The 17,368-nt window shown below is 49.1% G+C and overlaps 1 protein-coding gene across 7 annotated transcripts in view; it reads right to left on the minus strand.

Moving 5' to 3' along the window:
• The window catches only part of ABAT (4-aminobutyrate aminotransferase), a 104,091-nt gene that overhangs the window by 7,323 nt on the left and 79,400 nt on the right, over nt 1-17,368 (minus strand). For all 7 annotated transcript variants that reach the window (XM_025369544.1, XM_025369542.1, XM_025369548.1 and 4 more), the window contains 8 exons: nt 13,060-13,140; nt 12,381-12,473; nt 11,320-11,382; nt 7,136-7,199; nt 6,386-6,534; nt 4,199-4,336; nt 2,055-2,222; nt 339-485 (listed from right to left, as the gene is read on the minus strand). In XM_025369544.1, coding sequence (XP_025225329.1) covers nt 339-485; nt 2,055-2,222; nt 4,199-4,336; nt 6,386-6,534; nt 7,136-7,199; nt 11,320-11,382; nt 12,381-12,473; nt 13,060-13,140 — 903 coding nt within the window. The remainder of the gene's footprint in view (nt 1-338; nt 486-2,054; nt 2,223-4,198; nt 4,337-6,385; nt 6,535-7,135; nt 7,200-11,319; nt 11,383-12,380; nt 12,474-13,059; nt 13,141-17,368) is intronic.

Genomic DNA, 17,368 nt, shown 5'->3' on the forward strand with positions numbered 1-17,368 from the left:
GCGCTGCCCAGCACTTTGGGAGGCTGAGGTGGGAGGATTGCTTGAGGCCAGGAGTTCAAGGCCAGACTGGCTAACATAGCTAGACCATGTCTCAATATTAAAAAAATCAACAAAACAAAACTAGGAGTTCAGGAACGGGTTGGAATGGGATGGAGGGATGGAGAGGCATTCCCTGCAGAGGACACAGCACGTGCAAAGCCCCGGAGGCTAGGAGCAGCACAGCCCATTGTGAATTGCTGGAACAGCAGGTGCAACGCCATGCTGAAGAGCTCCAGTGTTGCCCTGGAGGCTGCAGGGAGCCGTGGGTGGTGGGGGCTAGGCAGGGGAGGGGGTGGTACCTGGAGGTCCAGCAATCCCGTGAGCAGGACCTTCCCGGCATGGGCTGCGTTATTTAGCAGGTCCTCTCGCTTGATGATGTTGATGACCTCAGCCAGCAGTAGGTTCTTGGACGGGTCCCCCAGCCAGGTGTTGAAGATCCGGTAAGGCTGGAACGAGGAAGGGGTGTTGGAAGGGTTCATGCATATGCACACCCTGCAGGGGTCACTTCCCCCAGGCACCCCTCCTCCTCTCTCGAACAGGAGAGAAACTAACCTAGTGGGCGTCTGCCAGAGGCTAGCAGGAGAACACAACCAATCTCACGGAATTCTTCCAACAGCAGCCCTGCAGGTAGGAACTGCTAAGGGGAGATCAAATCGTCCCATGCCCTGGGAAATCCCTCAGTCCCAGGAAACCAAGACAGTTGGTTCCTTAACTCCTATAACCCTCATTTTATAGAGGAGGAAGCAGAGATTCTGGGAGGCTAAGTGATTTGTCCAAGGCAAATGTGACTTAGAGGTGGAGTTGGGACTGGATTGCCGGCAGTGACTCTCAAAGATCACCCACTTGGGCCCTCCATGAATGATTCAGGGTGGCCACGTAGCCAACTAAAACACCCTTCCCAGCGTCCCTTATGGCTAGAAGTGGCCACGTGACTGGGTTTTAGTCAAGTATTGGAAATAGACGTGTTATGTGAGATTTCTAGGAAGGCTGCTAAAGAAAGAAGGGGGCCACTTTGTCCTTCCCTTCCTTTACTTTCCTACTGTCTAGAATTGAGATGTGATGGCTGGAGCACCAGAAGCCATTTTGGACCATGAGGCAACCTTGAGGGTGGAAACTACATGTAGGAATGGTGAAAGGACATTGGCCCCTGATGGCTCTGTGTGTGTGTGTGTGTGTGTGTGTGTGTGTGACTCTGTATGCACACATGGCAGTACACAGTGTAGTGGGTAAGAGTATGGACTCTGGGTTGGAGTCCTGGCTTTGTCACTTAACAGGCTGTGTGACCTTTGACAAATGACTTAACCTCTCTGTGCCTAATTCATCATTAGTAAAATGAGGATAAAAATAACACCTACTTGGTTAGATTGTTCTCAGGATTAAAAGTGTATAAGAAATACTTAGAACTAGGCACACAGCAAATGCTCAGTCTGCTGCAGCAGCTGTCAATGATATTATTGTGTGTGCACACAGAGAGAAATCAGGAGAAGGCTGATAGTGGACTGTTCCAGAGTCAGCCTTACAGAGAGAGCTGGGAGGGCACACCACTGCTAATTGCATTGATAAGAACTGGGCCTGGCCGGGTGCGGTGGCTCAAGCCTGTAATCCCAGCACTTTGGGAGGCCGAGGCGGGTGGATCACAAGGTCAGGAGATCGAGACTATCCTGGCTAACATGGTGAAACCCCGTCTCTACTAAAAATACAAAAAAAAACTAGCCGGGCGCGGTAGCGGGCGCCTGTAGTCCCAGCTACTTGGGAGGCTGAGGCGGGAGAATGGCGTGAACCTGGGGGGCGGAGCTTGCAGTGAGCCGAGATCGCGCCACTGCACTCCAGCCTGGGAGACACAGTGAGACTCCGTCTCAAAAAAAAAAAAAAAAAAAAAAAAGAACTGGGCCTTAGAAAACCTGCGACCCAGTAGGTGCCCACCCAGCTCCTCGATGGTGAGAAAGGAACAGTTAGGAGAAGAGGATGCTCCCTTCTCTGCCCTTGATGTAGAGAGAAGGCTGGATCCAACTCACAGCATTGGGCCTGAACTCCTCCTTGTGGAAGAAGCCCCCAATCATCATCTTCTTGCTGAAGGTCATCACGTCTGCTGGGTCATCCAAGCCCCAGTGCTCATGGGCCCAGAACTTGCCTGTGCAGCCACCTCCGGTCTGGACCTCATCCACCAAGAAGGCGCAGCCATGCTGGCCGGAGAAGAGAGAGGAGGGAGAAACAAACACCCGTGGGAGGCCAGAAACTCATGCCCTCTGTAGCCAACCACCTGCCAAACCCTGGGTCCACACACGTCGTGCTTGTTTTCTGAACAGCAAACCAGCCCCATGTTCTTGCGCTGTGCACAGAAAAACTAATCAAAACACTTAAGCTGAGCAGTTCCAACAAGAGCTGTATCTGAGTGTTTCCTAAAACTGCTAAGCTGGACCAAAAAAAAATCCAGAACATTAAATACTCCCTGCACCAACACAGAGCGGTATGCCATCTGGCTTCGGTCTCGGGTCTCAACCTCGTCAGAGGGAGCTGTGTCCAACAGGGAGGCCTCGACTGTGCTTCTCAGAATTCAGCTGCCGTGCTCTGCTTGTCACCAGGGCTATTTCTAACTTGGCGTCTGTGTTAAGTCAACTCATGTCTTATAACTTTTATCTGTGAACTTATCGGTTTGATTGCCAGTTATATATGCACAAGACATTAAAACAAACACAAAACGTAAAGAAAGGAAATCAGTGTATCAAAGAGATACCTGCACCCCTATGTTTACTGCAGCACTGTTCACAATAGCCAAGATACAGAATCAATCTGTCCATCAACAGAGGAATGGATAAAGTAAATATGGTACATATACACAATCGGCCAGGTGCAGTGGCTCACGCCTGTAATTCCAGCACTTTGGGAGGCTGAGGCAGGCAGATCACCTGAGGTCAGGAGTTTGAGACCAGCCTGGCCAACATGGCAAACCCTGTCTCTATTAAAAATACAAAAATTAGCCGGGCGTGGTGGCGCACACCTGAAATCCCAGCTACTCATGAGGCTGAGGCAGAAGAATCACTTGGACCCAGGAGGCGGAGGTTACAGTGAGCCAAAATCGTGCCACTGCACTCCAGCCTGGGCAACAGAGTGAGACTGTCTCAAAAAAAAAGAAAGAAAAAGAAAATAGGGTACATATACACAATGGAATACTATTCAGCCGTAAAAAGAATGAAATTATGTCATTAGCAATGACGTGGATGGAACTACAGGACATTATGTTAAGAGACATAAGCCAGACATTGGCAAATGTTGCAGGTTCTCACTTATGTGGGGACTAAAAATATTTCCCTTATGAAGAAAGAGAGTAGAATGATGGCTATCGGAGGCTGGCAAGGCTAATGGGGAGGTAGAGATAAATAGGGGTTGGTTAATGGATACAAAAGTACAGTTAGATAGAAGAATAAGATCTAGTGTCCAGTAGCACAATAGGGTGATTATAGTTAATAATTTATTGTATATTTCAAAATAACTAGGAGTGGATTTGGAATATTCCCAATACAAAGAGATGATAAATGTTTTAGGTGATGGATATCCAATTACCCAGATTTGATCATTATGCATTGCAACTATTATGTATCCATAAAGATATTTTAAAAAGATTTTAAGACCAAGTGTGGTGGCTCAGGCTTATAATCCCAGCACTTTGGGAGGCCGAGGTGGGCAGATCACCTGAGGTCAGGAGTTCGAGACAAGCCTGGCCAATATGGTGAAACCTCATCTCTACTAGAAATACAAAAATTAGTTGGGTATGGTGGCGCGCACCTATAGTCCCGGCTACTTGGAAGGCTGAGGTGGGAGAATCGCTTGAACCTGGGAGGTGGAGGTTGCAGTGAGCTGAGATCGCACCACTGCACTCCAGCCTGGGTGACAGAGTAAGACTCTGTCTCAAAAAAAAAAAAAAAAAAATTATATATATGTATGTGTGTGTGTGTGTGTATATGTGTGTGTGTGTAGTTTCAGGGAAGAATCCCCATTCTTCCGCCAACCCCAACTTCTCCACCCCTGATGCTGACAGACAGCCTCTGCAAGTCTGGAGGTTGACAGGAACTCCAAAGCAGAGGTGCTGCTAGCCCTTTAATCTGGGAACTCAACCCAGAAAGCCCTATGGCTCTATCCAACCTCAGCCCCGTCCACTGACCTTCCTGGCAATGTCTCTCAGCTTCCGAAAGAAGTCATCGGACGCGTGGTTGTCTCCACCCTCAGACTGGATGGGCTCCACGATGATCCCGGCCACCGTCTTCTTCTTTTTCCGATATTTCACAATCAGATCTTCCACCTGGATCCCAAAGAGGTAAGTCACCACCGCTGGCAGAGGCTTGTGACCAGTATCCGTGGGTGGGAATCTGGGGTCCGATGAGCCCCGTGCAGTTTTATTGGAAATGTGTGTGTGTGCATCTCCTAAGACCAGTGAAGCCTCTGTTAGAAGCTATGTGTGTGGATGGGAATGTATCCTCCTTGAGATTGGTGCTAGCACCTGGGTGGATACAAACTAATAACTTGGGGCAAGTAATTTCGCCTTCAGAAGCCTCACTTTCCTGATGTGTTGTATGGGCACACAGACAGAATCCACCTTCCAGGGTTGTGGAGAGGACTGAATGAGAAAATGTAGCACTATGAGTAGATTGCTGCGCTAGATGTTTTAGCTGTGGTTCTGCCTCTGTTTTTCATGGAACATGCACCTGTCACTTAACCTTGTTATGTGGGAAATAGCTATATCACGGGTATATTGAGAGAAATAAAGGTGAGAGCACTCACACACAGACACAGAGAAAATACAGCACAGAGTCTGGCACACAAAAAGTGGTGGCCGCTACTATTACGATTAGCACGACTATATTATTATTGATTAATATTGTTCCTATTCTTATAGTATTATTGCTATTATTGGTGTGAGAATCCTTTTGGGGCAGAATCGGAAATGTATCCTTGGTTAAAAAACTGTTCTAAGGGCCAGGTGTGCTGGTTCACACCTGCAATCCCAGCACTCTCGGAGGTTGAGGCAGGAAGGATAGCTTGAGGCCAGGAGTTTGAGACCAGCCTGTGCAACATAGTGTGATTCATCTCTGCAGAACATTTAAAAATTAGCTGGGCATGGTGGCTGCGTGCCTGTAGTCTCAGCTATCTGAGAGGTTGAGGTGGGAGGACCCCTTGAACCAGGACTGTGAGATCACAGTGAGCTATGACCACATCGCTGCATTCCAGCCTGTGCAACAGAGCAAGATCGTGTCTTCATTAAAAAGAAAGAGGCCGGGGACGGTGGCTCACACCTGTAATCCCAGCACTTTGAGAAGCTAAGGCGGGCAGATCTCTTGAGGTCAGGAGTTCCAGACCAGCCTGGCTACCATGAAACCTCATCTCTACTAAAAATACAAAGATTAGTTGGGCATGGTGGCGCATGCCTATAATCCCAGCTACTCCAGTGGCTGAGGCACGAGAATCACTTGAACCCAGGAGGCAGAGGTTGCAGTGAGCCGAGATATCGTGCCACTGCACTCCAGCCTGGGTGACGGAGTGAAACTCTGTCTCAAAAAAAAAAAAAAGAAAAGAAAAACCCCAAACCGTACACCTAGATAGACTAACAAGTGAAATCTTTCTTTGTTACGTACAGCTAAGGAAAAGCCTCTGTTTGGGTGATGTGATTTTGACCTAGGTCTCCACCAGTCACCCCAAGGAAGCTCCGAGATACTTTTCTTTGTTTTCTTTTTCTTTCCTTTTTTTTTTTTTTTTTTTTTTTTTTAGATGGAGTTTCACTGTTGTTGCCCAGGCTGGAGTGCAATAGTGTGATCTCAGCTCACGGCGGCCATCACCTCCCGGGTTCAAGTGATTCTCCTGCTTTGGCCTCCGGAGTAGCTGGGATTACAGGCATGCACCACCATGCCCGGCTAATTTTGTATTTTTAGTAGAGATGTGGTTTCTCCATGTTAGCCAGGCTGTCTCGAACTCCCGACCTCAGGTGATCCACCCATCTCAGCCTCCCAAAGTGCTGGGATTACAGGCAGAGCCACTGCGCCCGGCCCTCATATTCTTTCAACAGATCTATTTTCTCTTACTTTAGAGTCATTGATGCTTGTCTTCCAAGAAACTTAAGTGATACAGAAATTGGTATCAGAGTCGGGTGATGGATGCTGTGACAGAGTCTCATGAACTCTCCCAATATGGAATATTTGGGACGCGAGGCCTCTGTGTCCCTACTTCCCCCTGGGGGAGCTCTGCACAGGTCCCCAGATAAATGCTTCATCTGTTTCTCTTCTCCTGGGCCAAGTCCTGGGGCGGCAAGAGCAGCGGGACTGGTGGTTAGGGAGGATCCGGAGGGTATGAGCATTACCTCTTCCAGACAGCGGGCCTCCTCCTGTTGGTTCTCTTTCACGAACTCTTCCAGAGGGTATTTCAGCCGTGGGAACGGCGCGATGGGCCAGTCAAAGGAAGGGATGTCAATCTTGTGAATGGCTTTGGAGTGCGTGGTAGCTAAGCAACCTGAGTTGAGCAAAACAGAAAAGCAAACACTTGGCTTGGGGAAGCAGGCAGTACTCTTTGCAAAGGAGATGATACGCATTTCAGCATGCGGCTGTCGATGAGCAGGGGGGCCTGTTGCCTGTGAAACCCCAGTTCTTTTTATCGTTTAAATTTTAGTTTTTCTGGGTGCATAGTAGGTACATGAGATGAGTACCTACTACTCAGTAGTACTCCCTACATAGTAGGGGAGTACATGAGATGTTTTGATACTGAACCCCAGTTCTCATCCGGAAGCTGAAGGGGGAACTCTTGAACCCTTAATTGGCATGCGTGAGTGGGTATGTGTTTGCACTGCGATTAATCACAGATGCAGCGCAGGCTTTGAAGACAGAGTCAATAGTTCAAATCCCGGATCTGTCACTGAATAGCCTTGGAAATCCTTCCTCTTCCCAAAGCCTGATTCCCACATCTGCAACGCAGGAATAATAATCCCCACTCTGCAGGGGGCTGTGTGGAATCGGTGAGACAATATGTGTAAACTGCCAGTGTCAGCTGCCGCGATTGTTGCTCTTATTATTATCATTCTAAACACCACCTTGGGAGCGTACTGGTCCCTCCTTACCCATGGTCCTCCCGTGGAACGCGCCCATGAAGGAGAGGATGCTGTAGTCAGGGCAGCCAGGGGCCTAAAACCAAGAAATATCAGTCATTAGTCACAGTTGTAAGGTTGGGGGAACTGTATTGTTGCCTCTGCAAGTCCAGAGGGACACAGAAATCTATCAGAAGAACCAGGAATCCTTCTCAGGCAGAAGTTACACATGGGACCACTGGGGTCTATATCCAAGACACACGTTTTATTTTGCATACATACTTACTTTTTTTTTTTTTTTTTAAGTCACAAAATTTAGGCTGGGTGCAGTGGCTTGCGCCTACAATCCCAGCACTTTGGGAAGCTGAGGCAGGCGGATCATTGGAGGTCAGGAGTTTGGGATCAGCCTGGCCAACATGCTGAAACCCTGTCTCTATTAAAAATACAAAAATTAGCCAGGCATGATGGTGGGGGCCTGTAATCCCAGCTACTTGGGAGGCTGAGACAGGAGAATCGCTTGAACCCAGGAGGCAGAGGTTGCAGTGAGCCGAGTTTGTGCCACTGCACCCCAGCCTGGTCAACAAGAGCAAGACGCTGTCTCAAAAAAAAGTTGCAAAATTTAAAATCAAGAAATTTCACATAAAGACCTGAACTTCTGGCTTCTCACCAGTGCTATACCGTTTGGATCCATTTTCCTACTGTGGTAACCGTAGGTGACCAAGCAGCACCCACTGCCCACCTTCCTCTGGCCGCTGGGGACTCCTGGGTTTTCAGCCCCTGTTCTACAGGCTCTTCAACTTCCTCCCCATCCCCTGGCTGCGTGCTACTCAGGCCTCTGCAGGTGTCAGCGGGTCAGGGGCTGACAGGTACACGCTTGCTTCCCAGGGTGACCTGAGGCAAGGGGCTGAGTCAGGCACCTTGCAGGAACTGCCCCCCCCCAGGCCTTTGGAAGGGGTCTGTGTGCTAGAAAGCGGTCGAGGGGAAGCCCCCACCGGGTGCTCTCCTATGGTAGCTGTGCCTTGGGTTCAGGAGGGGTGCATGGACACCCCATCCCTTCCCAGCCCCAAGTAAACGGCACAGCTGCCAGTCCTCGCATTGTTTTCTGACTCTTCACCCAGCAAGGAAATCCCAACATGTTTCCAGCTGACTCAGGCAGAACTGCTGGAGGTGCCTCAGAGGCAACTGTGGGGGCCCCCAAGTCTCTAGGAGGTTGGCATCGTCTCAGGTTGGTTGAGCACCAATTCCCTGAGACCTCCGGAAAAAACCCTAAGACCTCCTCCTCCCACAATTTCCAGAAACCCTCTTGTGGTTTTTTTTGTTTGTTTGTTTTGTTTTTTTTTAAGATGGAGTCTTGCTCTGTCACCAGGCTGGAGTGCAGTGGTGTGATATTGGCTCACTACAACCACAGCTCCCCCTGGGTTCAAGTGATTCTGCTGCCTCAGCCTCCCAAGTAGCTGGGATTATAGGTACCCGCCACCACGTCCGGCTAATTTTTGTATCTTTAGTAGAGACAGGGTTTCGCCATGTTGGCCAGGCTGGTCTGGAACTCCTGACCTCAGGTGATCCACCCACCTTGGCCTCCCAAAGTGCTGGGATTACAGGTGTAAGCCACCGTGCCTGGCCTCTTGTCATTTTTTTATTTGTCTTCTGATTGTACATGTAATTAATATATACACATCATTTTGCATATTTGGATTCAGCCATGAATGATGAGGAGTGAGATCCAAAAATGTCGATGGTCTAGGATGCCCATGGATATCGAGTGGGAAAAGCAGAGTTAGAGAAAGACGTAGGAGGCTGGGCACGGTGGCTCACACCTCTAATCTCAGCACTTTGGGAAGCCGAGGTGGGAGGATTACTTGAGCTCAGAAGTTCGAGACCAGCCTGAGCAACATAGTGAGACTCTGCCTCTATAAAAATTTTAAAACAATTAGCTGGGTATGGTGGCAGGTGCCTGTAGTCCCAGCTACTCAGGACACTGAGGCAGGAGGACTGCTTGAGCCTTGGAGGTCGAGGCTGCATTGAGCCGTGATCGCACCACGGCACTGCAGTCTGGGGACCAGAGAGACCCTGTCTCAGGAAGAAAAATAAATAAGAGAAAGAGAATGAGAGATAGGATAAGGTCCATAAAAAAAAAAAAAAAAAAAAGGGCCAGGAAAAAAAACAAGAAAAATTTTTAGTGTAAATTTATGTAAGTTTATTTGAATATGGAGAAAGGTACAGATACATTTGCTAGCAAGAGGTGTGGTTAGGAAAAAATATATATTAAGAAAGCATTAAAAAAAAAAAAACCCTGTCTCACAACCCAGAGGCAAGCCATTGTAAATATGCCGGCAGGATTCCATCTAGTATTTTCCTGTATATTCATTTACATGTTTGAGAGCCCAGTGACCATATAATTTACATTCTACTGTTTTTACAAAATTATACCAAACACGTCCAGGCCAAAAGAAACCCTAAGTAACTATTTTTACTGCAGAATATTAGAATGTTAGCAGAGGGTAATTAAGTTCAGCGGCTCCTGTTTTTTTTTAATTTTTTATTTTTTGAGCCAAAGTCTCACTTTGTTGCCCAGGTTGGTCTCCAACTCCTGGGCTCAAGCAATCCTCCTGCCTCGGCCTTCCAAAGTGCTGGGACTAAAAAGTGCATAAGCCACTATGCCCAGCCTTATTTTGTTTTGTTTTTGTTTGTAGGTGATCATAACACAGTATTTTCTTTTTGTTTTTTTTCTAAAGCAGCAGACCCTTCGGTCTAAATCTTAATGGGACCTCATACACAAAACAAAGGAGGCTAGGCCTGTTCTGGGCAAAGCTGGGTGGGGGGCTTGGAATCTCACCCACCTGGTTTTCCCTGTGGCCCCTGGTCACCTCTGACCCCCAGCAGTGGTCTCCTTGGTTCCACTTCTAATCCCTACATTTAATTAGTCTTTCCCCAATATTGGTGGTTTCTAGTCTTTTCTGGCTATTATTACTGTAAACACCAAGGGGGTGAACACCCATGCGTATACATTCCTGCTGACAATTTGGATTATTCTAGAAAATATGTTAATGGCCTTTGGAGACCTGTCAAATTCAGACAGTCGTCCTAAGAAACTGGTGAAGGTTGGTCAGGGAGATCTCCACTCAGCTTTTTTTTTTTTTTGAGACGGGGTCTCATTCTGTCACTCAGGCTGGAAGTACAGTGGCTCAATCTCTGCTCAGTGCAACCTCCGCCTCCCAGGTTCAAGCGATTCTCCTGCCTCAGCCTCCCGAGTAGCTGGGACTAAAAGCCTGTGTCATCATGCTCGGCTAATTTTTGTATTTTCAGTAGCGACAGGGTTTTACCATGTTGGCCAGGTTGGTCTTGAACTCCTGACCTCAAGCGATCCACCTGCCTTGGACTCCCAAAGTGCTGGGATTACAGGTGTGAGCCACTGCGCCCAACCTCCACTCAGCCTTGATACCCAGGGAATGGACTTGAGACTGGGAACACCTTGGGGGCCCTTCCTTTGTTGTTGTTGTTGTGTTTTGTTTTGTTTTGTTTTGAGTCTTGTTCTGTCGCCCAGGCTGGAGTGCAGTGGTATGATCTGAGCTCACTACAAACTCTGCCTCCTGGGTTCAAGCAATTCTCCTGCCTCAGCCTCCTGAGTCGCTGGGATTACAAGCACCTGCCACCACACCTGGCTAATTTTTGTATTTTCAGTAGAGACAGGGTTTTGCCATGTTGGCCAGGCTGGTCTGGAACTCCTGACCTCAGGTGATCCTCCTACCTTCGCCTTCCAAAGTGCAGGGATTACAGGCATGAACCACAGCAGCCAGCCTTTTGTTTTCGCTTGTTTGGTTTTTTGTTTTGAGAGGAGTCTCATTCTGTCACCCAGGCTGGAGTGTAGTGGTGTGATCTCGGCTCACTACAACATCCACCTCCCGGGTTCAAGTGAGTCTCCTGCCTCAGCCTCCCAAGTAGCTGGGATTACATGCGTGCGCCACCACGCCCAGGTAATTTTTGTCTTTTTAGTAGAGACGGGGGTTTCACCATCTTGGCCAGGCTGGTCTCGAACTCCTGACCTCAGGTGATCCAGCTGCCTCGGCCTCCCAAAGTGCTGGGATTACAGGCATGAGCCACGGCGCCCAGCCTGGCCCTTCCTAATTGAGAAGGACAGTGCCAGCCAGCCGGCAACAGCCCGGGAGAGGCTGTGCAGCTTCCCCAGATGTATGTGGTACAAGCCCAGCTGCACTCACCTGGTTAATCATGCACGTCTCCAGCTCCTCCTGGGAGAAGCCCCTCTGCCCTCTTTCCTTGCTCTGAAACAATAGAACAGAACAAAATCTCAGAGATGCTCTGGGGTAGTCGGGGCTTCAACTTTCCAACCAAACCAATATCCAGTCCAGACAAGTAGAAAGTGCTTTCTCAGGAGTGGATCTCACATATTAATTGTTACAGGTCTGTACTGAAACATGAGGCTACCAGCTGTGCTTGCAACAGAAGGAACTAACACACATAATGCATTAAGCACCATCAGCAACGATTTAGATCTGTTGGATTAAGATCTGCTGAGAGTGTATATGTTTTGCCAGGAAGAATGGAGGCCAGGTGTGCGGGCTCAAATCTGTAATCCTAGTACTTTGGGTGGCTAAGACAGGAGGATTGCTTGAGGCCAAGAGTTTGAGACCAGGCTGGGCAAGAAAGTGGGGCTCTGTCTCTGCAATTTAGAATATTTAAACAAGATTAAATATAAATATTTAAATAAAATAAAATAAAGTAGTCACACTGTATAGTTTGTTTGTTTGTTTGTTTGTTTTTTGAGACAGGGTCTCCCTCTGTCACCCAGGCTGAAATGCAGTGGCACAACCATGGCTCACTGCAGCCTTGACCTCCCAGGCTCAAGCAATCCTTCCACCTCAGCCTCCAGAATAGTTGAGACTATAGGCATGCACCACCATGCCTGGCCAATTTTTGAATTTTTTTTTGGTAGAGATGGGGTTTCGTCCTGTCGCCCAGGCTGGTCTCAAGCTCCTGGACTCAAGTGATCCGCCCACCTGTGCCTCTCAGAGTGTTGGGATTACATGCGTGAACCACTGGGCCCAGCCCACATCGCATAGTTTTGATGCCAAAGCCTCAGCCCTTTGCACCATACCCCACTGGGCTGTCTGGAAAGTGCCATCCAGCAGTGGCCCTCCCTGTATTTTAACCCTGGTACTGACATCTAATATTCCAGCCCATTGGAACGAACAGTTAGACAAGGAGTGAAGGTGTGGTGAGGTGCTGGGGAGCCTGTGTGTGTGTGTGCCCCAAACCTCACCCGGTACCACATGAAGATGGTCTTGAAGGCATTTTCATTGGAGCAGGAGCCGCAGGCCATGGTGATGAGCTGGGACATCCCTTTGGGAGCCACCTGTGGGGAGGGAAACAGCCGTGAGTCCAGGCTCATCATGACTCCTGTACTCCGGCTTCCCCTGGCTGGAGCTGAATCTTCGCAGGGGCCATACCAGGGATAGACGGAACCAGGGCTGTCCTGGAAGGTGTCGGACTGGGAAGGTGGACTCAGGTTTTTCCAAAGGTGGCAGAGAAGCCTAGGGAGGCCCTGTGGCTGGCAGAGAGGAAAGAAGAGGGGGAAAGCTCTCTCCTGATGCACCTGCCATTGTCTAAGACACCTACACGTTCCAGGAGGGACATGGAGGTTCCCAAAGGCTTTAATTGTTTGTAGTAACTAAAACCAAGAAGTGAGGGCAGGATTGAATGACATATGCAAGGCTCCTATCATATATTCATATTCATTTCCCCAGCTCCTTTTGTCCTGCACACAAAGAATCCCTTCTGTCCTTTAAAAGAAAAATTTAAAATACTCTGCATGGAAGAATAAGCTCAGAGAGAAGGATTTCCGTAGCAACACCTTATTCTTCATTGCTGGCATCTCCACTTTTCCCTTCCCCTGCCAGTACCACGTCTGAAGACAGTGGGATTGCTTCTCTAGAACTGACCGAGAGCAAGGACTCCCGGAGCTTCTCCACAAAGTTCTCCGGAGGCAGGATTCCCAGGGCAGGTCTGTTGACGAACATGCTCTGCAAAAGGGCAAGAGACAAACGGTGACTTCTGGGGGCCTGACCCAGCTCCCTGCCTACAAACGGTGCTTTTCAGAGTCCCTGTGTTCAAAAAGCCTCCGAATGGGGTTGCAGAATGATGACGTTCTGTCGGGGTGGAGCATGGCAGGTTTCCTCAGACTTTTAGAGAAATCCGCTAGGATTGCTGTGGATGTTTTAAAAAAGGGTCAGTGTCCTGGTTGCAATGTTGCATTGGCATTATCTAGGATGCTGCTGCCGCTGGGGAAAACTGAGGGAAGGGTACATGGGGCTCTTTGTACTGGTTTTTGCAACTTCCTGTAAGTCTCTTTCTTTATATATTTAACCATTAGAATGGCTAAAAAACAGGCAGGGTGCAATGCCTCACGCCTATAATCCCTGCATTTTGGGAGGCCGAGGTGGGTGGATTGCTTGAGGCCAGGAGTTCGAGACCAGCCTGGCCAACATGGTGAAACCTTTTCTCTACTAAAAATACAGAAAGGGACTTTTGGGGTAGAGAAAGAGTTTCTTGGGCAAAATCAGTGTAATGCACTCAGTGCAAATCCAAAAAGCAGCATCACTGTATAGGAGGAGACCCAAGGGCAGAGGGGTCCCCAGAGAGGATTCTCCCAGGGGCTTTAGGACTTGGCTTGTGCTGCTAGAAACTGGAAGATTCCTACCTCTTGCTTTTTCTGCTTTGTGATCACTCATTTGGGTATAGGATAAGTAGTAAAGGAAGTTAACTGTCCTCATTGTAGAGTTGGGGAGACTGAAGACCAGAGAGGTCAAACAACTCGCCCCAAGTCACACAGCCAAGAAGGAGAAAAACCACAACTCGAATCTAGGTTTACTGACTTCAGATGCCACTGTCTGTCAGATACTCCAGGTAGCCTCCACCCGAAAATGCTCATGCTTGGCACAACCCAGAGACCTTGGCTTGCCTGGAAGGGCTTTTTTTTTTTTAAACAGGGTCTTGCTCTGTCTCTCAGGTTGGAGTGCAGTAGCATGATATCAGCTTACTGCAGCCTTGACCTCGCAGGCTCAAGTGATCCTCCCACCTCAGCCTTCCAAGTAGCTGGGACTACAGGCATGCGCCACCACGCCCAGCTAATTTTTTGTATTTTTTATAGAGATGGGGTTTCGCCATGTTGCCCAGGGTGGTCTTGAACTCTTGGACTCAAGCGACCTTCCTGCCTCAGCCTCCCAAAGTGCTGGGATTACAAGTGTGAGCCACTGTGCCCAACCTTGGAGGGGACTTTAAGGAGCATTTCCTTCTGGCTCTGACCTGTTAGCAGGGCTCCTAAGAAATCACATCATGAGAATAAGGTGGAAGCAAACTGGCCCTCAGTGGCAGCAGGCAAGTGGCTCCCTGAAGGGGACAGCAGGGCTGGCTGGCAGCTTGACAGCCTATCTGGATCTAGGAATGATGTGGGGGTGATGTTCTTGCTCGAAAAAGCGTGACGTTAAGAACAGAAGATATCTGGGACATCGGGTATCAGGATCAAATGAGGATAGGTTTCTAAACCCTTGCAGTCAGCTCAGTAGGCATAGGGTGCAGCATGAAGAGAATTGGCTTTGGCTTAAGTGGCTGTGCAACCTTGGGCAACTCACTTAACCTCTCTGAGCTTTGGGTTTCTCATCTGCCAAACTGGAGACTCGTCACTAGGTGCTTGTAAGGAGCCAGTGAGATGATATGGCATACAGAGGATGCAGGAGTTCAGTCTCAAAGGAAGAGCGATGCAGAGGGAAAGACCCAGAGGTCACAGGATGGCAGGTGTCTTACTTGGTAAGCCCCGCTGTGCTATGTGCATTCATTGCAATGTGACTGTGTACATGCAATATCCATGATTATTGTATAACTTGTGAGCAATGTAATGAGATGGTCCTGGTGACATAAGAAATAGTAACTGGAGGTTGGGCACAGTGGCTCACGCCTATAATCCCAGTCACTTAGGAGGCTGAGGTGGGAGGATCTTTTGAGTCCAGGAGCTCGAGGCTGCAATAAACTATGACCGAGCCACTCCACTCTAGCCTGGGTGACAGAGAGAGAAAGAAGAAAGAAGAAAGGAGAAGATGAAGAAGGAGAAGGAAGAAGAAGAAAGAAGAAGAAAAAAGAAATCACAATTGGAATCCAGATATTAGATCTAAGGGACGCGGTTTCATTTTTAGGGAGTCACATGAAGGAATAATGCTGGAGTTTCAGGGTGGTTTGGTTTGGGTGCAAAAGGGTTGATAAACCCCTTCTCGGGACTTTGGTGACCTGGCAGGAACCTGCCCTGTACAAGTAGAATACCATCGCCACCACCTGAGTGCATCTCTAGCCCAAAATTTGGAAGACCCAAGATGTCAGCCAATGGTGGCCCAGCCTACTGCCCTGGGCGTGTCCTGCTGAAAACCTTTTAGCCCGTGGAGGTCAGCTGTCCCCTCTCTAAGACTGCGTCAGGGTGCTCTTTTCATCAAGCCCCAAACCCAGTTCCTCTGCAGAACAAGTCAGCCCAGACTGGGATGGAGAATGTGGTTTCACCATCAAATCCCAGCGCGGAAAACAGTGCTTGACACATTGGAAGCATTCAGTCAATAACCAATGAATGAGCAAATGTCACGCAATAAGGCTAAAGAAAGTGGGAGGCAGCTCTCCAAGGGCTTGGCATTTGAGGTGGAGAAGACTGGGACACAGCCGGAAGGCAGTGAGTACCGGGGAAGGGTTCCACGTACGGTGCAGTTTGGAGGATGGTTTGGAGGAGGTGAGAAGGGAGGTGGGAGGGATCGATGGGGAGAGGTTGCTGGCAGAAAGCCAACTGGGAGACTTGAGGGTTAGAACCAGTCCCCGACTAGGTGAGAGGGGAGAGAGAGGTGAAAGGTTAGCGGGGAATAGGGAAAGTTGGGGGAGCTCCCGGCAGGGAAAGGATAGTACTGTCCCCTGAAATCAGAATCCCTGGGCCTTTGTTTTTTGGGATATATTTTTGTTTTGTTTTGTTTTAGAGGCAAGGTCTCACTCTGTCACCCAGGCTGGAGTGCAGTGGTGAGATCACAACTCACTGCAATGACTTCCTGGGCTCAAGCAATCCTCCCACCTCAGCCTCCTGAGTAGCTGGAACTACACGTATGCACCACCACACCCGGCTAATTTTTTTTTTTGAGATGGAGTCTCGCTCTGCCGCCCAGGCTGGAGTGCAGTGGCCGGATCTCAGCTCACTGCAAGCTCTGCCTCCCGGGTTCATGCCATTCTCCTGCCTCAGCCTCCCGAGTAGCTGGGACTACAGGCGCCCGCCGCCTCGCCCAGCTAGTTTTTTGTATTTTTTAGTAGAGACGGGGTTTCACCGTGTCAGCCAGGATGGTCTCGATCTCCTGACCTCATGATCCGCCCGTCTCGGCCTCCCAAAGTGCTGGGATTACAGGCTTGGCTAATTTTTTTAAAAACGGTTTTTGTAGAGACAGGCTCTCGATATGTTGCCCAGGCTGGTCTCCAACTCTTGGCGTCAGGGATTCTTCCGCCTCAGCCTCCCAGAGTGCTGAGATTACAGGCATGAGCCACCACACCCAGCCGGAATCTCTGGGCCTTGACGTCATGTGTTGTTGAGGACGGTTCTGCCTCTGGAGGCGGTTGACACTGCAAATGTGTCTGACATGTTTGTTGACACATTTTTTTTCAGCACCAACTGCCAAGGCATCTGGGATTTGCACAACGTTTCAAAACAAAGCCACGCATTGCATGTAAACACATTTGAGAGGCTCCGGCCGCAGTGGGCCTCATCAGACACCTTCAGGAGGACGCCAGTTCCCTCTATAGCAGCCCCTAAACCTGTCAACTAACTGGAGGCAAGAGTGTCCCCTGGCCCCTCCCAGGCAGGGCACACCCATTCAGACGGAAGAAAATGTGGTTCTTGCCTATTAGCTCCCACTCTTTATTTAAAGGGAAGAACGTTTTAGGGCTAGGGATCCTGCTTCTGACCAGGATTGGGTCTTCGTTCCGTCTGCCTTTCTTAGATTTCTTTTTGGGATCAAGTTCCTTGTCATGTGTGGATAAGTATGTTCCTCTCTGAGGCAAAGAAAAACCCTCCAGTGATACCCCGAGTTGGCGAGGATGTGGCGAGACTGGAAGCCTCCCCCAGCTGTGGGAGTGGAGTTGGTGCGATCAGTTTGGAGAACTATCTGTCAGGATCTGCAGGAGCTGTACATGGCCAGCAGTTCCATTCCCAGCTTCGTATCTAACAGAAACACATAAATGTGT

The sequence above is a fragment of the Theropithecus gelada genome, chromosome 20 (genome assembly GCF_003255815.1).
Source record: "Theropithecus gelada isolate Dixy chromosome 20, Tgel_1.0, whole genome shotgun sequence".
Classification (NCBI taxonomy): domain Eukaryota; kingdom Metazoa; phylum Chordata; class Mammalia; order Primates; family Cercopithecidae; genus Theropithecus; species Theropithecus gelada.